This window comes from Malaclemys terrapin, chromosome 9 (genome assembly GCF_027887155.1).
Source record: "Malaclemys terrapin pileata isolate rMalTer1 chromosome 9, rMalTer1.hap1, whole genome shotgun sequence".
Lineage (NCBI taxonomy): Eukaryota > Metazoa > Chordata > Testudines > Emydidae > Malaclemys > Malaclemys terrapin.
This window is the reverse complement of record NC_071513.1, coordinates 47349993-47369310: the sequence shown is the minus strand read 5'-3', so window position 1 is coordinate 47369310 and position 19318 is coordinate 47349993. Positions and strand designations below refer to the sequence as shown.

Sequence of the window (19318 nt, the reverse complement as noted above, 5' to 3'; positions counted from 1 at the left end):
ACTCCACCCCCTCTTCCCCCGATTGGCTCCCTCCCCGAATCCCCGCCTCTTCCCCGGGCTCACCATTCCCCCTCCCTCCGCAAGCGCTGGAGGGAGGCCCGGGAGACGCAGGGGAAGCGCGGGGCCGGGGTGAGTGAGAGTCCGGCCTGGCCCCGAACAGGCAGGACTCAGTCGGGTGGTTGGGAGAGGAGGGGGGCGGCCCGCGGTGCCAGGCGGCGGCTGTTCTCCTCCCCTGGGCAGCGGGACACGGGAGCAGCCGCTGCTGCAGCTCCCACTGCCGCGGGGCAGGAAGCGGCCATGGCGCTCGGCGGCTCTGGCGCCTCCGAACCCCCCGAGCCGGGGCCTGCTGCGGGGACCCAGCAGCGCGCACGCTGCGCCCAGCCCCTGGCCAGTCGCGTCTGGGCTGCTGCCCAGCTGGTGCTATCCCGCGGCGGCCCCGGGGCGGAGGCATCGGCCGCCCAGCCCCGTTCGTTCCCCTGCGGGACCCGAGCGGTACGGGGGGGCTGGGGCCTGCTGCCCCCACCCCGGGGCCGCCGCGGGATTGCACCAGCTGGGCAGCAGCCCAGACGCGACTGGCCAGGGGCTGGGCGCAGCGTGCGCGCTGCTGGGTCCCCGCAGCAGGCCCCGGCTCGGGGGGTTCGGGGGCGCCAGAGCCGCAGCCGCGGAGCGCCATGGCTGCTTCCTCCCCCACGGCAGTGGGAGCTGCAGCAGCGGCTGCTCCCGAGTCCCGCTGGCCGGGGGTGAGAACAGCCGCCGCCTGGCCCCGCAGGCCGCCCCCTCCTCGCCCTACCACCCAACTGAGTCCTGCCTGCAAGGGACCAGGCCGGACTGTTACTCACCCTGGCCCCGCGCTTCCCCTGAGTCTCCCGGGCCTCCCTCCAGTGCTTGCGGAGGAAGGTTTTTTTTTTTTTTTTGGCCCCGCCCCCCGCCACGTCACCCCCCCTTCCCCCACCCGCGTCCCGATATTTGTCTTGGGTGATCTGGTCACCCTAAGAGGGGGTGAGGGCTCCGGCTGGGGGTGCAAGCTCTGGATTGGGGCCAGAAAGGAGGAGTTCAGGGTGTGGAAGGGGGCTCTGGGCTGATGCAGTGGGTTGGGAGGCGGAAGGGGGGTGGATGTGGGCTGTGGGGTGGGGCTGGGGATGAGGGATTTGGGGTGCAGGAGGGTGCTCTGAGCTGAGACTGAGGAGTTTGGAGGGCAGGAGAGGGATCAGGGCTGGGGCAGGGAGTTCAGGCACAGGGGGATGAGGGCTCTGGCTGGGGGTGTGGGCTCTGGGGTGCAGAAGGGGGCTCTGGGCTAGGGTATTCAGAGTACAGGAGGGGGTTCCAGGCTCGTGCAGGGGGCTGGGGTGGGGGAGTATGAGGGTTCCAGCTGGGGGTGCAGGCTGGGGTCAGGAGGGGATAGCTCATTGGTTTGAGCATTAGCCTGCTAAATCCAGGGTTGTGAGTTCAATCCTTGAGGGAGCCATTTGGGGATTTCATTGGGGATTGGTCCTGCTTTGAGCAGGGGGTTGGGCTAGATGATTTCCTGAGATCCCTTCCAACCCTGATATTCTATGAGGGGTTTGAGGTGTAGGTGGGTGTTCCAGGCTGAGACCAAGGGGTTCCAAGGGCAGGAGGGGTCAGTGGTGCAAGCTCTGGCTGGTGCTTACCTCAGGTGGCTCCCAGAAGGAGCAGCATGTCCTTCCTCCAGATCCTACACAGAGGCACAGCCAGGCAGCTTTTCATACTGCCCCATCCATGGACGTTGCCCCCACAGTTCCCAGCCAATGCAAGCTGTGGAGCTGGCATTTAAGATGGGGGCAGCACACAGAGCCACCTGGCTGCCCTGAGGCAGAGAAGGGACATGCTGCTGCTTCTGGAGTCATGCAGAGCCATGGCAGGCATGGAGCCTGCCTTGGTCCCTCTGCACCACCAACCAGACTTTTAACAGCCCAGTCAGTGGTGGTGACCACAGCCACCAGGGACCAGGTAGAAAACCAGACACCTGGCAACCCTACATGTGTCACTGTGATGTAAGGTGACCAGATGTCCCCATTTTATAGGGACAGTCCCGATTTTGGGGTCTTTTTCTTATATAGGCTCCTATTATCCCGTACCCCCGTCCCGATTTTTCACATTTACTGTCTGGTCACCCTACTGTGATGTGAGGTCATGCCAACTTCACATGTGATACAAATGCCATGACACAGGAACATGGCATGGCCATGTGTGACACAGAAACCACTACACTGGAATGTGGCTCTGCCACACGAGGCTCACTCCCCGTGGGCGGGGAGACTCGCTTTCCTTTGTACAGGAAACAAGCGGCAGCGCTCTCTGTGGTTAAGAGGACTCCCTATCACTGGGCGGGGTCCCTTGCTGTACTCCGGAGACCTTCCCCGCCCGCTTACAGCTGCTCTGTCCGGAGCCCGCGCTCTCTATGGTTAGGAGGGTGCCACGCCGCTCTGTCCGGAAGCCGCATATTCTATGGTTAGGAGGCCTCCTTTCACCTTCCAGTACCGCTCTGGCAGCAGCTCTCGATGGTTCGCAGGCTCCTCTCCTGGGCGGGCCCCCGCGGGAGGCGGGGTGGAGCCGTTGTCGGGAGGGTCCCGTCTGTGCTTCGGGGCTGTCTGGCAGGTGACTTGAAAGTGTTTGGGGGGAGCTGGGGGTGGCCGGAGGGGGGCTGTGCATGGGGGGAGCTGGGGGTGGCCGGAGGGGGGCTGTGCATGGGGGGAGCTGGGGGTGGCCGGAGGGGGGACTGTGTTTGAGTGGGAGCCAGAGGCAGGGGCTGTGTTTGGGGGGAGCTGGGGGTGGCTGGAGGGGGGGGACTGTGTTTGGGGAGGACCCAGAGGGTGGGCTGTGTATGGGGGGAGCTGGGGTTGGTCGGAGGGAGGTTGTGTTTAGGGGGAGCTGGGGGTGGTCAGAGGGGGGGGGGCTGTGTATGGGTGGAGCTGGGGGTGGCTGTGTTTGGGGAGAGATCCCAGAGGAAAGCAACAAAAATGTCAGGTTTTCTAAATCTGTTATCATGAGAAAAGGTTAAAAAAACTGGGCATATATTGTCTTGAAAAAAGACTGATATATATTCAGATATATTAATGCAGGGGTTCTCAAACTGGGGGTTGGGACCCCTTAGGGGCTCATGGGTTATTACATGGGGCGTCGCGAGCTGTCAGCCCCAATCCCAAACCCCACTTTGTCTCCAGCATTTATAATGTTAAATATATTTAAAAGTGTTTTTAATTTATAAGGGGGGGGGTCACACTGAGAGGCTTGCTATGTGAAAGGAGTCACCAGTACAAAAGTTTGAGAACCACTGTATTAATGGTTGTTATAAAAAGTGAGGTGATCAATTATTCTTAGTGTCCACTGAAGGGCCATATCTGGGAGGGGAAATTGTATGCCGGGCCATGAATGTAGGGCTGGGGCAGGGGGTTGGGATGTGGGAGAGGGCAGGGGGTTGGGGTGCGGGAGTGAGTGCGAAGTGCAGGAGGGGGCTCAGGGCAGGGGGTGTGGGGTGCAGAAGGGGTTTGGGATGCGGGCTCCGGCCAGCGCCGCTTACCTCGAGCGGCTCTGGGGTGGCAGTGGCACGCAGCGGGGCTAAGGCAGACTCCCTGCCTGCCCTGGCCCCGTGCCGCTCCCCGAAGTGGCCAGCATGTCCGGCAGTGGCTCCTGGGGGTGGGGTGGGGCAGGGCTCTGCTGTGCGCTGCCCTGTCTTTGGGTACCACCCCTGAAGCTCCCATTGGCCGTGGATCAATTTCGCTGTGTAGACAAGTCCTTAGTGAACTCTAAAGTAAATTGTATAAATGGGCCAGCAAAAATCTAAGGTCATCAGGATTTGTAAATATCTTATTCTTGTTTTTATCTATCTTTATCTTTTTTATCTTTCTTTTATTAGTAGGGAGATTTCCTTTCATAGAATCATAGAATATCAGGGTTGGAAGGGACCTCAAGAGGTCATCTAGTCCAACCCCCTGCTCAAAGCAGGACCAATTCCCAACTAAATCATCCCAGCCAGGGCTTTGTCAAGCCGGGCCTTAAAAACCTCCAAGGAAGGAGACTCCACCACCTCCCTAGGTAACGCATTCCAGTGTTTCACCACCCTCCTAGTGAAATAGTTTTTCCTAATATCCAACCTGTACCTCCCCCACTGCAACTTGAGACCATTGCTCCTTGTTCTGTCATCTGCCACCACTGAGAACAGCCGAGTTCCATCCTCTTTGGAACCCCCCTTCAGATTGTTGAAGGCTGCTATCAAATCCCCCCTCATTCTTCTCTTCTGGAGACTAAACAATCCCAGTTCCCTCAGCCTCTCCTCATAAGTCATGTGCTCCAGACCCCTAATCATTTTTGTTGCCCTCCGCTGGACTCTTTCCAATTTTTCAACATCCTTCTTGTAGCGTGGGGCCCAAAACTGGACACAGTATTCCAGATGAGGCCTCACCAATGTCGAATAAAGGGGAACGATCATGTTCCTCGATCTGCTGGCAATGCCCCTACTTATACAGCCCAAAATGCCGTTAGCCTTCTTGGCAACAAGAGCACACTGTTGACTCATCCAGCTTCTCGTCCACTGTGACCCCTAGGTCCTTTTCTGCGGAACTGCTACCTAGCCATTCGGTCCCTAGTCTGTAGCAGTGCATGGGATTCTTCCGTCCTAAGTGCAGGACTCTGCACTTGTCCTTGTTGAACCTCATGAGGTTTTTTTTGGCCCAATCCTCTAATTTGTCTAGGTCCATCTGTATCCGATCCCTACCCTCTAGTGTATCTACCACGCCTCCTAGTTTAGTGTCATCTGCAAACTTGCTGAGAGTGCAGTCCACACCATCCTCCAGATCATTAATAAAGATATTAAACAAAACCGGCCCCAGGACCGACCCTTGGGGCACTCCGCTTGAAACCGGCTGCCAACTAGACATGGAGCCATTGATCACTACCCATTGAGCCCGACGATCTAGCCAGCTTTCTATCCACCTTACAGTCCATTCATCCAGCCCATACTTCTTTAACTTGGCGGCAAGAATACTGTGGGAGACCGTATCAAAAGCTTTGCTAAAGTCAAGGAATAACACATCCACTGCTTTCCCCTCATCCACAGAGCCAGTTATCTCATCATAGAAGGCAATTAGGTTAGTCAGGCACGACTTCCCCTTCGTGAATCCATGCTGACTGTTCCTGATCACTTTCCTCTCCTCTAAATGTTTCATAATTGATTCCTTGAGGACCTGCTCCATGATTTTTCCAGGGACTGAGGTAAGGCTGACTGACCTGTAGTTCCCCGGATCCTCCTCCTTCCCTTTTTTAAAGATGGGCACTACATTAGCCTTTTTCCAGTCATCTGGGACCTCCCCCGATCGCCATGAGTTTTCAAAAATAATGGCTAATGGCTCTGCAATCTCACCCGCCAACTCCTTTAGCACCCTCGGATGCAGCGCATCCGGCCCCATGGACTTGTGCACGTCCAGTTTTTCTAAATAGTCCCGAACCACTTCTTTCTCCACAGAGGGCTGGTCACCTTCTCCCCATACTGTACTGCCCAGTGCAGCAATCTGGGAGCTGACCTTGTTCGTGAAGACAGAGGCAAAAAAATCATTGAGTACATTAGCTTTTTCCACATCCTCGGTCACTAGGTTGCCTCCCTCATTCAGTAAGGGGCCCACACTTTCCTTGATTTTCTTCTTGTTGCTAACATACCTGAAGAAACCCTTCTTGTTACTCTTAACATCTCTTGCTAACTGCAACTCCAAGTGTGATTTGGCCTTCCTGATTTCACTCCTGCATGCCTGAGCAATATTTTTATACTCCTCCCTGGTCATTTGTCCAATCTTCCACTTCTTGTAAGCTTCTTTTTTGCGTTTAAGATCAGCAAGGATTTCACTGTTTAGCCAAGCTGGTCGCCTGCCATATTTACTGTTCTTTCTACACATCGGGATGGTTTGTGCCTGCAACCGCAATAAGGATTCTTTAAAATACAGCCATCTCTCCTGGACCCCTTTGCCCTTCATGTTATTCTCCCAGGGAATCCTGCCAATCTGTTCCCTGAGGGAGTCAAAGTCTGCTTTTCTGAAGTCCAGGGTCCGTATTCTGCTGCTCTCCTTTCTTCCTTGTGTCAGGATCTTGAACTCGACCATCTCATGGTCACTGCCTCCCAGGTTCCCATCCACTTTTGCTTCCCCTACTAATTCTTCCCTGTTTGAGCAGCAGGTCAAGAAAAGCTCTGCCCCTAGTTGGTTCCTCCAGCACTTGCACCAGGAAATTGTCCCCTACACTTTCCAAAAACTTCCTGGATTGTCTGTGCACCGCTGTATTGCTCTCCCAGCAGATATCAGGGTGATTAAAGTCTCCCATGAGAACCAGGGCCTGTGATCTTGCAACTTCTGCTAGTTGCCAGAAGAAAGCCTCGTCCACCTCATCCCCCTGGTCTGGTGGTCTATAGCAGACTCCAACCACGACATCACCCTTGTTGCTCACACTTCTCAACTTTATCCAGAGACTTTCAGTTTATCCAGAACTTGCTAATACCTCCTTTGGGTTCTTTTCTTATTAGTTGGTTTCCTTCCTCTTGCTAATCAAGGCCTGTTTAGTTGCATGATTATCTTACTACTGGCTCATCAAGGATGCATAAGTTACTTCTGCTGCCTCATTCGTGTGCTACAACTCTATTCTTCTCCTATCCATAGGCTTAACTTCCTAGTATATAATAGTAGTTGAGCATTCGTGGAGATGAGAATAGCTCCCCCCAAATGTCAATTTCATTCCTCACTGCTTACCACCTTAACAGTACTCTAGGATCAGGTAGACTTCTTCATCTGAAAATTCAGTTGCTTGTGAATCTCATTTTCCGTTCTTCCTGCTTCACTGATGTTACAGGTAGGGTGGTTTCAGGTATGAGGGTAACTGTATCTCCTTTGTGTTTCAGAACTTTCAAATCTTTTGCATATGTTAACTGAGCAGTCTCTCTAAACTCAGGACCCTTCCTTCCTTTTTTCAATAGTTCCAATTTGGATGTCTTTGGACAATCATAGGAGCAGTTCCAGGCATCTCCAAAGACACATCTGGAGTTTTTGGTATATAGCAAGAGCCACATAAATGTATTAAAAATTGGCTGAGTAATATGCTTACAGATAGTGATTTGAGCTGTTTAGCTTCTGAGCAGTTAAATGCAATTAATCTGTCTGTCTAAGCTGTTTTCAAATGTCCAACTGCATAACCATGATTGAATCCAGGCCACTTTGCCCTGCTAAATGCATAAAACTGGGTCTGCGAGCTCTGGATGTAGCAGTCAAAGCCCCTCCTGTTTCTTGACAATATTTTCTCCCTCATAAGCAAACAGATTTGCCTTTTAAAAAAAAAAAAAAAAATCATGCACAAACCTCAGGAGGCTTCTGAGCAGTGGGGAAGCATATGGTTCGAAGGGGTTATTTTAATAGCATTCATATGCAAAACTCTCAAATTCAGCTACCTTTTGGACATTGAATTGTGAATTGCACTAGTCCTGTCTTACCTTTGAGTTTGGCCTCAAGTTTTAGATATCATCTACAAATCTTACTGTTAAGCAGCCCCCATTGAAAAGTGGGTCTAGAAGTCTAGCTGGTTTTGGTGCTACTAAAACCTGTTCCACTTCAGATATATGGATATAAGTCTTTGAAATGAAGCCCACTGTGTTCGTAAGAGTTGGGAAGCAATATAACAATTGCTAATTTAAAAGTTGATGTCAGATAACAATGCCCTTCTTTTTTAATCCTGTTTGGTTTTGTTATCAATTCTTTCAGCTATTGAATAGTGTATCTTAGCCATAAATCTCTTGTTTGTGCTTCACTCTTTTCAGCTTTCATGATTCCGAGGCCCAGCTCTCTGTACCTGGGCTTCAGCTGAAAACAAAAACTCTACTACTTTTCTCTTTGAAATCATATCTTCTCCCATTACTTTGTTTGCTGGTGAAGTAAACATACTTCACAGTAATTGAATTTGCACTGAACACTCCCACTGCCTGGTAAATAGGAAGTAAGGAACTAGAGGCAGCAAGACCCATCCCATTTACACTTGATTTACCCTGTATGCCGAGTAGTTCAAGTGTTAGGCCAGGTCTACACTAGAAACTTTTGCCAGTATAGTAATGTGAGTATGGGGTGAGTTTTTTACAACATTTCTATACCGACAAAAGCCCTAGTGTAGATGCAGTTATGCTGGCAAAAAAACTGCTCTTGCTGGTATAGCATATTTCATTGGAGGAACCAGTGTAATCTATACCAGCAAAAACTGCAACTATGCTAGGAGAGTTTGCCAGTATAACTATCCTGGCAAATGTTTTTTAGTGTAGACTAGGCCTACATTTCTTTGCTCTACGTTTCATTCACCTCTCCTATATGGGAACTTGATAAATGAATTGAAAGTTAGCTTGGTTTCAATCTAGTGTCTGTAAATACCTCTATATGTAACTTCGTACAACAGTGCTAGATGAATTATGTTAGTTATTCTGATATACCACATATGGCACCAATACACTTTTAAGTAATGGACAAGCACCAGAGTTATGAGGCTTTTGTAAATACTCCTTGTATGTCCCTCTCTTATGGGATTAAGGGAGTTGAGAGATACAGAAAATGTGGACATGACAAATCTGTCTTCTTAGCTGGCAGCATTCTTCCTCAGGTTTAGGGTTCCTGAGGGTTTAGCCTGGAAGCTCTGTGGTGGAAGGACGGGAGAGGAAAATGTTGAAGGATGGATTAACACATGTACCTGCACAAACAAGAGGAGAATTTTGAAGATGATTTGGATGTGAAAAGCAACTTCTGAGTTTCTAGGCAAAAGTGCATATTGCTAATATGGATCAGAAAGGCATCTGATTTCAGAATTACTGCAGACCAACAGTTTTTAGTTGAGTCAATGAATGAGATCATGTCACTTACACATCTGATTTTAGATAGTGTCAATTGTGACAGGGAAGAAAAAATTCCCTGTGAAAGAGTTCATTCTTTGTAGTTGGGAGGGGAAAAATATTTACAGTAAGCCAAATGTGTTCAGAATCCAAATGAGCAATCACCTCTTCATTAATAATCAAGAGATGGAATAGTAGGGGTGAGCTTTTTCAACATTTCCATGGAATCGTACAAAACCCCCTTCAAGGTATAGATATTTGCTCATTATATTTGCTCTTGTTCTCATTTTCAGTATATTCCCATATTTTGTATAGCCCTCTCTCTCTCAGACTACCTCAGTGTTTCCTGGTGCTGCCAGGGGATCCTGGTACTGGCAGAGTCAAAAGGTCCCTGGCTGCCGCATACGCCTTTGGCATTGAAGGGACCGTGAATTGATTGGAGCAGTGCTGGCTGGAATGCAGCTCCTTTTGCGGAGTCTGTGGCACCGGCATGGTCGTTGGGGCTGGTTGCCATTATGGGAGCGTGACCCATCCCAGGTCTCGCTCCTTCCCTATCTCCCTTGCTGCTGCTCTCTGGCACCACAGCAACGAGACACGCTGGACCCGACCAGTACCAAGGGAGGAGCTGCACCCGGTACCAAACATGGCACAGGGCTGGGCATGCAACCCGGTACGGACCCTGACATGCAGCCCGGTTCCGTAACTGGTACCGAACAGTAGGCTCAGGTATCCTGAGTAGAGGAGGCGATGGAAGAAAGAACAGCTTTTCACCTCTTCCTCTGTGACGTTCCTCTCTGGTGTTATCTGGACCAGTGATCTGCTAGGTCACTCCAATCCTTGACTCTGGGAGCCAGCCTCACCTTGCTCTGCTGTGAGAACCCCAACTCCTGGGCTGTTCAGGCACAGCCTCTGGCATGTAAGCTGCTCCCAGCTTACTTGTAAATGAATGACACTAGCCAATATCTCCGGTCCCAGACACAACCCTAGGAACCTCCGTCTTGCAGTATCCAGTTATACCCGCTGGACGCTGCAAGCTTATATGAGTTGTCAATTTAACAAAGAAATTGATATGTACCAGGCTTGTTCTCCCAAGGGGAGCCTCTGACATGCTTCAAACCAAACGCACTTTTTCAGGTAAAATAAACAGATTTAACTATAAAGATAGATTTTAAGTGATTATAGGTCAAAGCAGAACAAGTCAGATTTGGTCCAATGAAATAAAAGCAAAATGCATTCTAAGCTGATCTTAACACTTTCAAGTCCTTACAAACTTAGATGCTTCTCACCACAGGCTGGCAGGTTGCTCTTCAGTCACGCTCTACCTTTTGATCAGCGCTTCAGTCACTTGGTGTGGTGTCTGTAGATGTAGGTGGAAGAGAGGGGAAGAGCATGGCAAACATCTCTTCCTTTTCTCGTGTCTTTTCCTCCCCCTTGGTTTTGCGCCTCCCTCCCCTTTTCAGAGTCAAGTGAGCATTACTGAGTCTCTCCAAGCAAGGTTGAGCAATTCCCTGGGTGTGGCCTCATGCAGGTGAGTCATTGCATTGTAGCTCCCTTGCTGGACACAGATGTTGATGGGTTGTTTGATACCCCGCCTGGGCATTGCTTATTTTCCTTGCTGTCGCCTCTGGGGAGCTAATATCTGGCTGATTCCCCCAACTTACAGCATGTTTTAGTGACAACCATACTACACAATTCTCATAACTTCATATGCATTAATGATATACATATATGGATAGAGAAATGACTTTCAGCAGATCATAACCTTTCCCCTCATACCTTACAAGGCATGCTTTATATGTAAGATCACAATTATATAAAAATGAGGAATATGGGGGTTACAGCATGCTCCTCCCAGGTATAGAATGTCACATCCTCCTCTTCACTGAATGACAATCTGATAGCGAAGAGGGCTTCCCCACCCTCAAGATGATTTAAGGACCCCCTCCCCCCCAAGACTTGCTAAAGCGGGTGGCTATTTTATCAGCATCTGTGCCTGCAAAAGTCACTCTGCCACTGCGATGAGGCGATAATGAAGCCGATTAAGGTCCTGTGTCAGACACCCGCCTCCCTCCCACCCACAGCCAAGAGAACGGAGCACAAATATTTCAACTCAGGGCTGTGAATTCTTACTTTCTCATCCCCCGCCGGAATCTCTCGTGGTGGTGGCAGCCAATGAGAGGGAACGGCAAGGACAGATGGGTCATGCACGGAGAGCAAAGGAGCCAAAGAAGTTAGACTTACTCGGCAGAAAAGCATACTCGATGGTGGGGGGCCTCCAACTTTGCATAGCGACCCGGCAAGCATTGCTGGATCGCTATAGACTTTAACTTGTGGGAGTCAATGGACAGATTTAGAGCAAAACTCTCTCAAGACAACCAGCAGGCGTTTTCAGCTCTAGTGGACAATGGCAAGACTGCAAGTGGCCTTGGATGCTGCTGATGCTGCAGCTAGATTCATGGCCACCGTGGTTACCATGAGAAGGAACTCTTGGTTCCAAGAAGCTGGCTTTCCTAAGGAGGTCCAGTAGACACTGCAGGACTTGCCCTTTGAAGGTTCTTTGCTCTTTTCATAGCAAACAGATGCTAGGCTTCACAGCATTAAAGATTCTAGGGCCACGTTAAAATTTCTAGGGCTGCATAACCCATCTCAACCTAGAAGGCAATACAGACCCCAGCAGTTAAGCGCTATTACACCGAGCAGCCTAGCCATGACCAGAGGAGGGGAAGGAGTAGGGGATTCGGTTGCAGACCACCTCCACCCTCCTCTGCCACCGGACCTTCTCAATTGGGCCCACGCCGCTCAGGCAACTTGAGACACTGGTTTTGACAAGTTCTCGAGGATGACATACCAACCCCCCAATCTCAGGATCTATTCCCCATCTTTTCCAACTGCCTTACCCACTTCCTCAAGGCCTGGAAATGGGTTACTTTTGACCGCTGGGTTTTAAACACAGTAGAATCAGGGTGTGGTTAGATGTTCGGCTGCGTTTGTTTTCCCTGTGTGCTGTCCCAGCTCTGTGCAGACAGTTGACACAACAGACCTCGAGTGAACTGCTCAAAGACCACAAAATCTGTTAAGGTATGAAGGTACCCAGCCAGGTTTATTGTCGACGAAGCACGGTGCTAGTATCACGCGACTCTATCAGACCACTAATACATTCATGCCCATGACAATGGATGCAGCTCAGTCAATGGTGAGACATTCCACTGCCCCCTAGGCTGGCCAAAAACACTCCCTCTGAGATACATCTTTATACACCAATACAAACAAGTTACATATTGCCCCTGATATATCAGGGTGCCACCCATTGCCTTGTACGTGTTGGTTTGATCAAAACATCTCTATCCATCATGCTGTCATCCTGACCTTATCTTTAGGATGGGTCAGTGTGTTCCTGTTATCTTTGGGTAATATGCTGGTATCGAGGTGTTCTGGTACCACCCTTCTGGAATGTGCTTGCGTGAGTACTCTGTGCCCAGCACCTTTTTAGGAATATGCGTTTTTGCAGTATTAGCCCTGTGCTTGCCAAATTCTGAGAGCAGGGCCTGCCTCTTGCTCACAACTTGACTATGCTTCAGCAAGTTTTGACTGTTACTTTAGTTCAGGCCTCAGGCCTCTGATACGAGGCCTTATGTTTCAGACCCTCTTCTTAATACATGGAGTATACCCTCCAGTTGCTTTCTACATTCTCCCGCACCCCTCCCCCCGGTCCCTCTTCAGGGAACCTTCTCACAAGCTTCTGCTAGAGCAGAAGGTGCAATCCCTTCTTTGGATGGGAGCCATGGAAGAGGTTCCAGGTCAGCTAAGAGGAAAGGGGTTCGGTTCAAGTTGCTTCCTGATTCCCAAAGCCAAGGGAGGCCTGAAGCCGAGCCTAGACCTGACCAAACTCAATTGTTACCTCAAAAAGCTAATGTTCTGCATGGTCTCCTTGGCATCCATCATTCTGTTGCTGGATTCAGGGTACTGGTATGCCTCCCTCTATTTGAAAGACTAATATTTTCATATTGCAATATTCCAAGGTCACAAATGATTCCTGAGGTTTGTGGTGAATCAGGGGCATTATCATTTCGCTGGCCTCCTGTTTGGCCTTTCAACTGCCTGGCGGGTGTTTACCAAATGTATGGCAGTGGTAGCAGCGTTCCTAAGGAAAAGAGGAGTTCATGTCTTCCCAGACTTGTACGACCAGCTCATCAAAGGCCAGTCCCAGCGCAAGTACAGTCCGACATTGCCCTTATACAGTCAACTTTCTTGGACCTGGGCCTTGTCATAAACATACAGAAGTCAACTCTAACACCTGTTCAAAGAATAAAGTTCATCGGAGCTCTTATCGACTGGACATTGGCAAAGGTCTGTCTCCCGGATGAATGTTTCCAGGCAATTTAGTTGTTCCCTTCAGTCGCACCCCATCACAACAGTCAGACTGTGCTTAAGCCTTCTCGGTCACATGGCTTCCTGCTCATATGTAATGCAACACACAAGGCTGAGACTCGGACCTGTCCAGGCTTGGCTGAGCTCGTTGTACTCCCTGTCCAGGCACCAACTGGACAGGGTCCTCACAGTGCCGCCTCAGGTCCTTGACTCCCTCAAGTGGTTGCTGGACCACAGAATATTATGCAAGGGAGCCTTCGCAAGGCTCCAACCATTTGCACATCTGGTCTCTGACATCTCAGCGCTAGGTTGGGGAGCCCATCTAAGTCATCTCAGAACACAAGGTCTATGGTCACAGGAGGAGCTATTGCTCCATTTCAATATCAGGGAACTCAGGGTGGTCTGCCTAGCTTGCCAGATGTTCCTGCCCCATATTACAAACAAGACAGTTTCAGTTCTCACGGACAATAAGTCAGCCATGTATTACATCAGCAGGCAAGGTGGGGCCTGTTCATCCCCTCTGTGTCAGGAGGCAATCAGTCTATGGGATTTCTGCATCATTCATGCAATCAAGCTGTAGGCTTCTTATCTACCTCGGGTACAGAACCACCTCGCAGATCACCTCAGCAGGTTCTTTTCCGCTCACCACAAGTGGTCCCTTCACCCGAATGTCATGTGGGACATCTTCCGCCGGTGGGGTGATCTCCAGATAGATCTGTTTGCTAACCGTGCCCACAGGAAGTGTCAACAGTTCTGCTCCCTGAGGAGTCATAGCCCAGGATCCATCACAGGTGCCTTCCTGCTGACATGGTCTGTTATGCCTTTCCGCCTACTCCATTGATTCACATGATGCTGACAAAGATCAGACAGGATCAGGCCTGAATCATCCTAATAGCTCCAGTTTGGCCCTGGCAGCACTAGTATACAATGCTAGTTCAACAGTCCGTGGAGATGTCGGTCACACTTCCGCTCCATCCAGACCTGATTTCCCAGGACCACAGGCATCTGCTCCACCCAAACTTTGGCTCCTTGCTTCTGAAAGCATGGAGCCTTCATGGCTAAATCCCGATGAGCGAGCCTTTTCGGAGCAGGTCTATAAAGTCCTCCTAGGCAGCAGGAAACCCTCCACGAGGACTGGTTATTGCACCAAGTGGAAGTGTTTCTCCTTTCAGTTTTCACAACATGGAATGTCCTCTCTGGAAACCCTCTTACAACTCATCTTGGACTATCTTCTATCCCTGAAGGAGCAGGGCTTGGCCCTCTCCTCGATCAAGGTCCACCTGGCAGCCATCTCCGCGTTCCACCTGAAGATAGGCAATAGATAGGTCTTTTCTCATAAGACGGTAATCTGCTTCCGTAAAGGCCTGGAGAGGGTATTCCTTCAAGTGAGGAAACAAATCCCCCCATGGGATTTGAATCTTGTCCTTTCAAAATTGATGGGACCACCCTTCGAGCCACTAGCAACATGTTCACTACTTCACCTTTCATGTAAGGTAGCTTTCTTAGTGGCAATCATATTGGCCAGGAGGGTGTCAGAGAGCTAAGCCATCACTGCAGAACCTCCTTATACAGTCTTCTTTAAGGACAAGGCGCAGTTACGTGCACACCTGAGCTTCCTTCCTAAGGTGGTGTCCCAGTTTCACTGCAACCAACCCATATTTTTGCCAGTATTTTACCCTAAACCACATATTAATGGGGAGGAACAATGCTTGCACTCTCTGGATGTTAGGTGGGCTTTGGCGTTCTATATTGAAAGGACCAAGCCATTCCACAAAACCCCACAGCTCTTCATGTTTATAGATTCATAGATTCTAGGACTGGAAGGGACCTAGAGAGGTCATCGAGTCCAGTCCCCTGCCCGCATGGCAGGACCAAATACTGCCTAGACCATCCCTAATAGACATTTATCTAACCTACTCTTAAATATCTCCAGAGACGGAGATTCCACAACCTCCCTAGGCAATTTGTTCCAGTGTTTAACCACCCTGACAGTTAGGAACTTTTTCCTAATGTCCAATCTAGACCTCCCTTGCTGCAGTTTAAACCCATTGTTTCTGGTTCTATCCTTAGAGGCTAAGGTGAACAAGTTCTCTCCCTCCTCCTTATGACACCCTTTTATATACCTGAAAACTGCTATCATGTCCCCTCTCAGTCTTCTCTTTTCCAAACTAAACAAACCCAGTTCTTTCAGCCTTCCTTCATAGGTCATGTTCTCAAGACCTTTAATCATTCTTGTTGCTCTTCTTTGGACCCTTTCCAGTTTCTCCACATCTTTTTTAAAATGCGGCGCCCAGAACTGGACACAATACTCCAGCTGAGGCCTAACCAGAGCAGAGTAGAGCGGAAGAATGACTTCTCGTGTCTTGCTCACAACACACCTGTTAATGCATCCCAGAATCATGTTTGCTTTTTTTGCAACAGCATCACACTGTTGACTCATATTTAGCTTGTGGTCCACTATAACCCCTAGATCCCTTTCTGCCGTACTCCTTCCTAGACAGTCTTTTCCCATTCTGTATGTGTGAAATTGATTTTTCCTTCCTAAGTGGAGCACTTTGCATTTGTCTTTGTTAAACTTCATCCTGTTTAACTCAGACCATTTCTCCAATTTGTCCAGATCATTTTGAATTATGACCCTGTCCTCCAAAGTAGTTGCAATCCTTCCCAGTTTGGTATCATCCGCAAACTTAATAAGCGTACTTTCTATGCCAATATCTAAGTCGTTGATGAAGATATTGAACAGAGCCGGTCCCAAAACAGACCCCTGCGGTACCCCACTCGTTACGCCTTTCCAGCAGGATTGGGAACCATTAATAACAACTCTCTGAGTACGATTATCCAGCCAGTTATGCACCCACCTTATAGTAGCCCCATCTAATTTGTATTTGCCTAGTTTATCGATAAGAATATCATGCGAGACCGTATCAAATGCCTTACTAAAGTCTAGGTATACCACATCCACCGCTTCACCCTTATCCACAAGGCTCGTTATCCTATCAAAGAAAGCTATCAGATTGGTTTGACATGATTTGTTCTTCACAAATCCATGCTGGCTATTCCCTATCACCTTACCACCTTCCAAGTGTTGGCAGACTATTTCCTTAATTACTTGCTCCATTATCTTCCCTGGCACAGAAGTTAAACTAACTGGTCTGTAGTTACCTGGGTTGTTTTTATTTCCCTTTTTATAGATGGGCACTATATTTGCCCTTTTCCAGTCTTCTGGAATCTCTCCCGTCTCCCATGACTTTCCAAAGATAATAGCTAGAGGCTCAGATACCTCCTCTATTAGCTCCTTGAGTATTCTAGGATGCATTTCATCAGGCCCGGGTGACTTGCAGGCATCTAACTTTTCTAAGTGATGTTTAACTTGTTCTTTTTTTATTTTATCCGCTAAACCTACCCCCTTCCCATTAGCATTCACTATGTTAGGCATTCCTTCAGACTTCTCGGTGAAGACCGAAACAAAGAAGTCATTAAGCATCTCTGCCATTTCCAAGTTTCCTGTTACTGTTTCTCCCTCTTCACTAAGCAGTGGGCCTACCCTGTCTTTGGTCTTCCTCTTGCTTCTAATGTATTGATAAAAAGTCTTCTTGTTTCCTTTTATTCCCGTAGCTAGTTTGAGCTCATTTTGTGCCTTTGCCTTTCTAATCTTGCCCCTGCATTCCTGTGTTGTTTGCCTATATTCATCCTTTGTAATCTGTCCTAGTTTCCATTTTTTATATGACTCCTTTTTATTTTTTAGATTGTGCAAGATCTCGTGGTTAAGCCAAGGTGGTCTTTTGCCACATTTTCTATCTTTCCTAACCAGCGGAATAGCTTGCTTTTGGGCCCTTAATAGTGTCCCTTTGAAAAACTGCCAACTCTCCTCAGTTGTTTTTCCCCTCAGTCTTGATTCCCATGGGACCTTACCTATCAGCTCTCTGAGCTTCCCAAAATCTGCCTTCCTGAAATCCATTGTCTCTATTTTGCTGTTCTCCCTTCTACCCTTCCTTAGAATTGCAAAGTCTATGATTTCATGATCACTTTCACCCAGGCTGCCTTCTACTTTCACATTCTCAACGAGTTCCTCCCTATTTGTTAAAATCAAGTCTAGAACAGCTTCCCCCCTAGTAGCTTTTTCAACCTTCTGAAATAAAAAGTTGTCTCCAATGCAGTCCAAGAATTTGTTGGATAGTCTGTTCCCCGCTGTGTTATTTTCCCAACATATATCCGGATAGTTGAAGTCCCCCATCACCACCAAATCTTGGGCTTTGGATGATTTTGTTAGTTGCTTGAAAAAAGCCTCATCCACCTCTTCCACCTGGTTAGGTGGCCTGTAGTAGACGCCTAGCAGGACATCTCCCTTGTTTTTTGCCCCTTTAAGCCTAACCCAGAGACTCTCAACACTTCCGTCTCCTATGTCCATCTCTACCTCAGTCCAAGTGTGTACATTTTTAATATATAAGGCAACACCTCCTCCCTTTTTCCCCTGTCTATCCTTCCTGAGCAAGCTGTACCCATCCACACCAACATTCCAATCATGTGTATTCTCCCACCAAGTTTCAGTGATGCCAACAATGTCATAGTTGTATTTATTTATTAGCACTTCCAGTTCTTCCTGCTTATTCCCCATACTTCTCGCATTTGTATATAGGCATCTAAGATACTGGTTTGATCTTTCCTCCCAGTTTTGTCCTGACTCTCCTTTCTCTCTGCCAATATAGCCCACACTCCCTCTTGTTTCCGACTCATTTCCCCGGTCTCCATGTTCCCCACTTACCTGTGGGCTTTGCTCACCTGTCCCCGTCGAACCTAGTTTAAAGCCCTCCTCACTAGGTTAGCCAGTCTGTGTCCGAATAGGGTCTTCCCTCTCCTCGAAAGGTGAACGCCATCTCTGCCTAGCAGTCCTTCCTCGAATAGCATCCCGTGGTCTAGGAAGCCAAAGCCCTCCTGGCGACACCATCTTCGCAGCCAGGCATTCACCTCCATGATGCATCTGTCTCTGCCCGGGCCCCTACCTTTAACAGGAAGAATTGAAGAGAATACCACCTGTGCTCCAAACTCCTTCACCCGTGCTCCCAGAGCCCTGTAGTCACTCTTGATCCGCTCAGTGTCACACCGCGCAGTATCATTTGTGCCCACATGGATGAGTAGCATGGGGTAGTAGTCAGAGGGCCGGATAATCCTCGACAATGCCTCCGTAACGTCTCGGATACGGGCCCCCGGCAGGCAGCATACCTCCCGAGATGAAATGTCAGGGCGACAGATGGGCGCCTCCGTCCCCCTCAGCAGAGAGTCTCCGACCACCACTACCCTACGTTTCCTATTCGCAGTGGTGGCAGCAGACTCTCCAGCCTTAGGGGTACGAGGCTTCTCCTCCTTTACTGTAGGGAGTGATTCCTTCTTTCCTGTATCAAGAAGAGCATAACGGTTACCTATAACCACGGCAGGAGGGTTCGGAGCAAGGGTGGAGCACTGCCTGCTGCCAGAAGTAACCAGCTGCCAGCGTCCACCCTGAGCCATCTCCTCCTCCACCAGTGGTGTATCAGCAGTCCTGTGTACTGGGACAGCTACCTCAGCTGTCTCCACATGGACACTGTCGAGGAATTGCTCATGGATACGGATGCTCCTCAACCTAGCCACCTCCTCCTGTAGCTCTCCCACCTGCTGCCTGAGAGATTCCACCAGCAGGCACCTTTCACATTGGATGGTCCCCCCAGCCTGGATATCAGTAAGTGGAAATTGCAAGTTACAGTCTTTGCAAAACCACACCAGGATCTGGGTAGAGGCATCCATGCTTAGGCACTCTGTCTGGCTACAGGCACAGGTGGAGGAGACAGCAGCAGTGCTGGCACAGGTGTTGCGGGTCTTCCTAACCATCGTAAGCCTCCCTCTGTCAAACTCCCGTCTGCAGCCCCCTGTCAGCAGAGGCTTCTAGCTTTCAAACCTTCCTTTGAAGCTCACAGCTTCCAACTGCCAGCCACAGCACACGGTCCTTCAAACAACCAAAACAAACAAACAGACTGACAAACACAAGCTCAGCACACAGCAAGTAACCCTCAAACACAAACAAACACACACTACAGACAGTCACTTACCCCAAAAGGTTGCTGT

General features: G+C 49.4%; 1 protein-coding gene across 4 annotated transcripts in view; it reads left to right on the top strand.

Moving 5' to 3' along the window:
• Positions 1-2396: 2396 nt before the first annotated feature.
• The window catches only part of TMLHE (trimethyllysine hydroxylase, epsilon), a 47800-nt gene continuing 30878 nt past the window's right edge, over positions 2397-19318 (top strand). Inside the window, exon 1 of one of the 4 annotated variants that reach the window (XM_054039344.1) lies at positions 2397-2469. In XM_054039344.1, the coding sequence (XP_053895319.1) occupies positions 2420-2469 (50 nt within the window). In that variant the 5' untranslated portion in view covers positions 2397-2419. The other 3 variants (XM_054039348.1, XM_054039345.1, XM_054039347.1) reach the window with 3 other exon arrangements.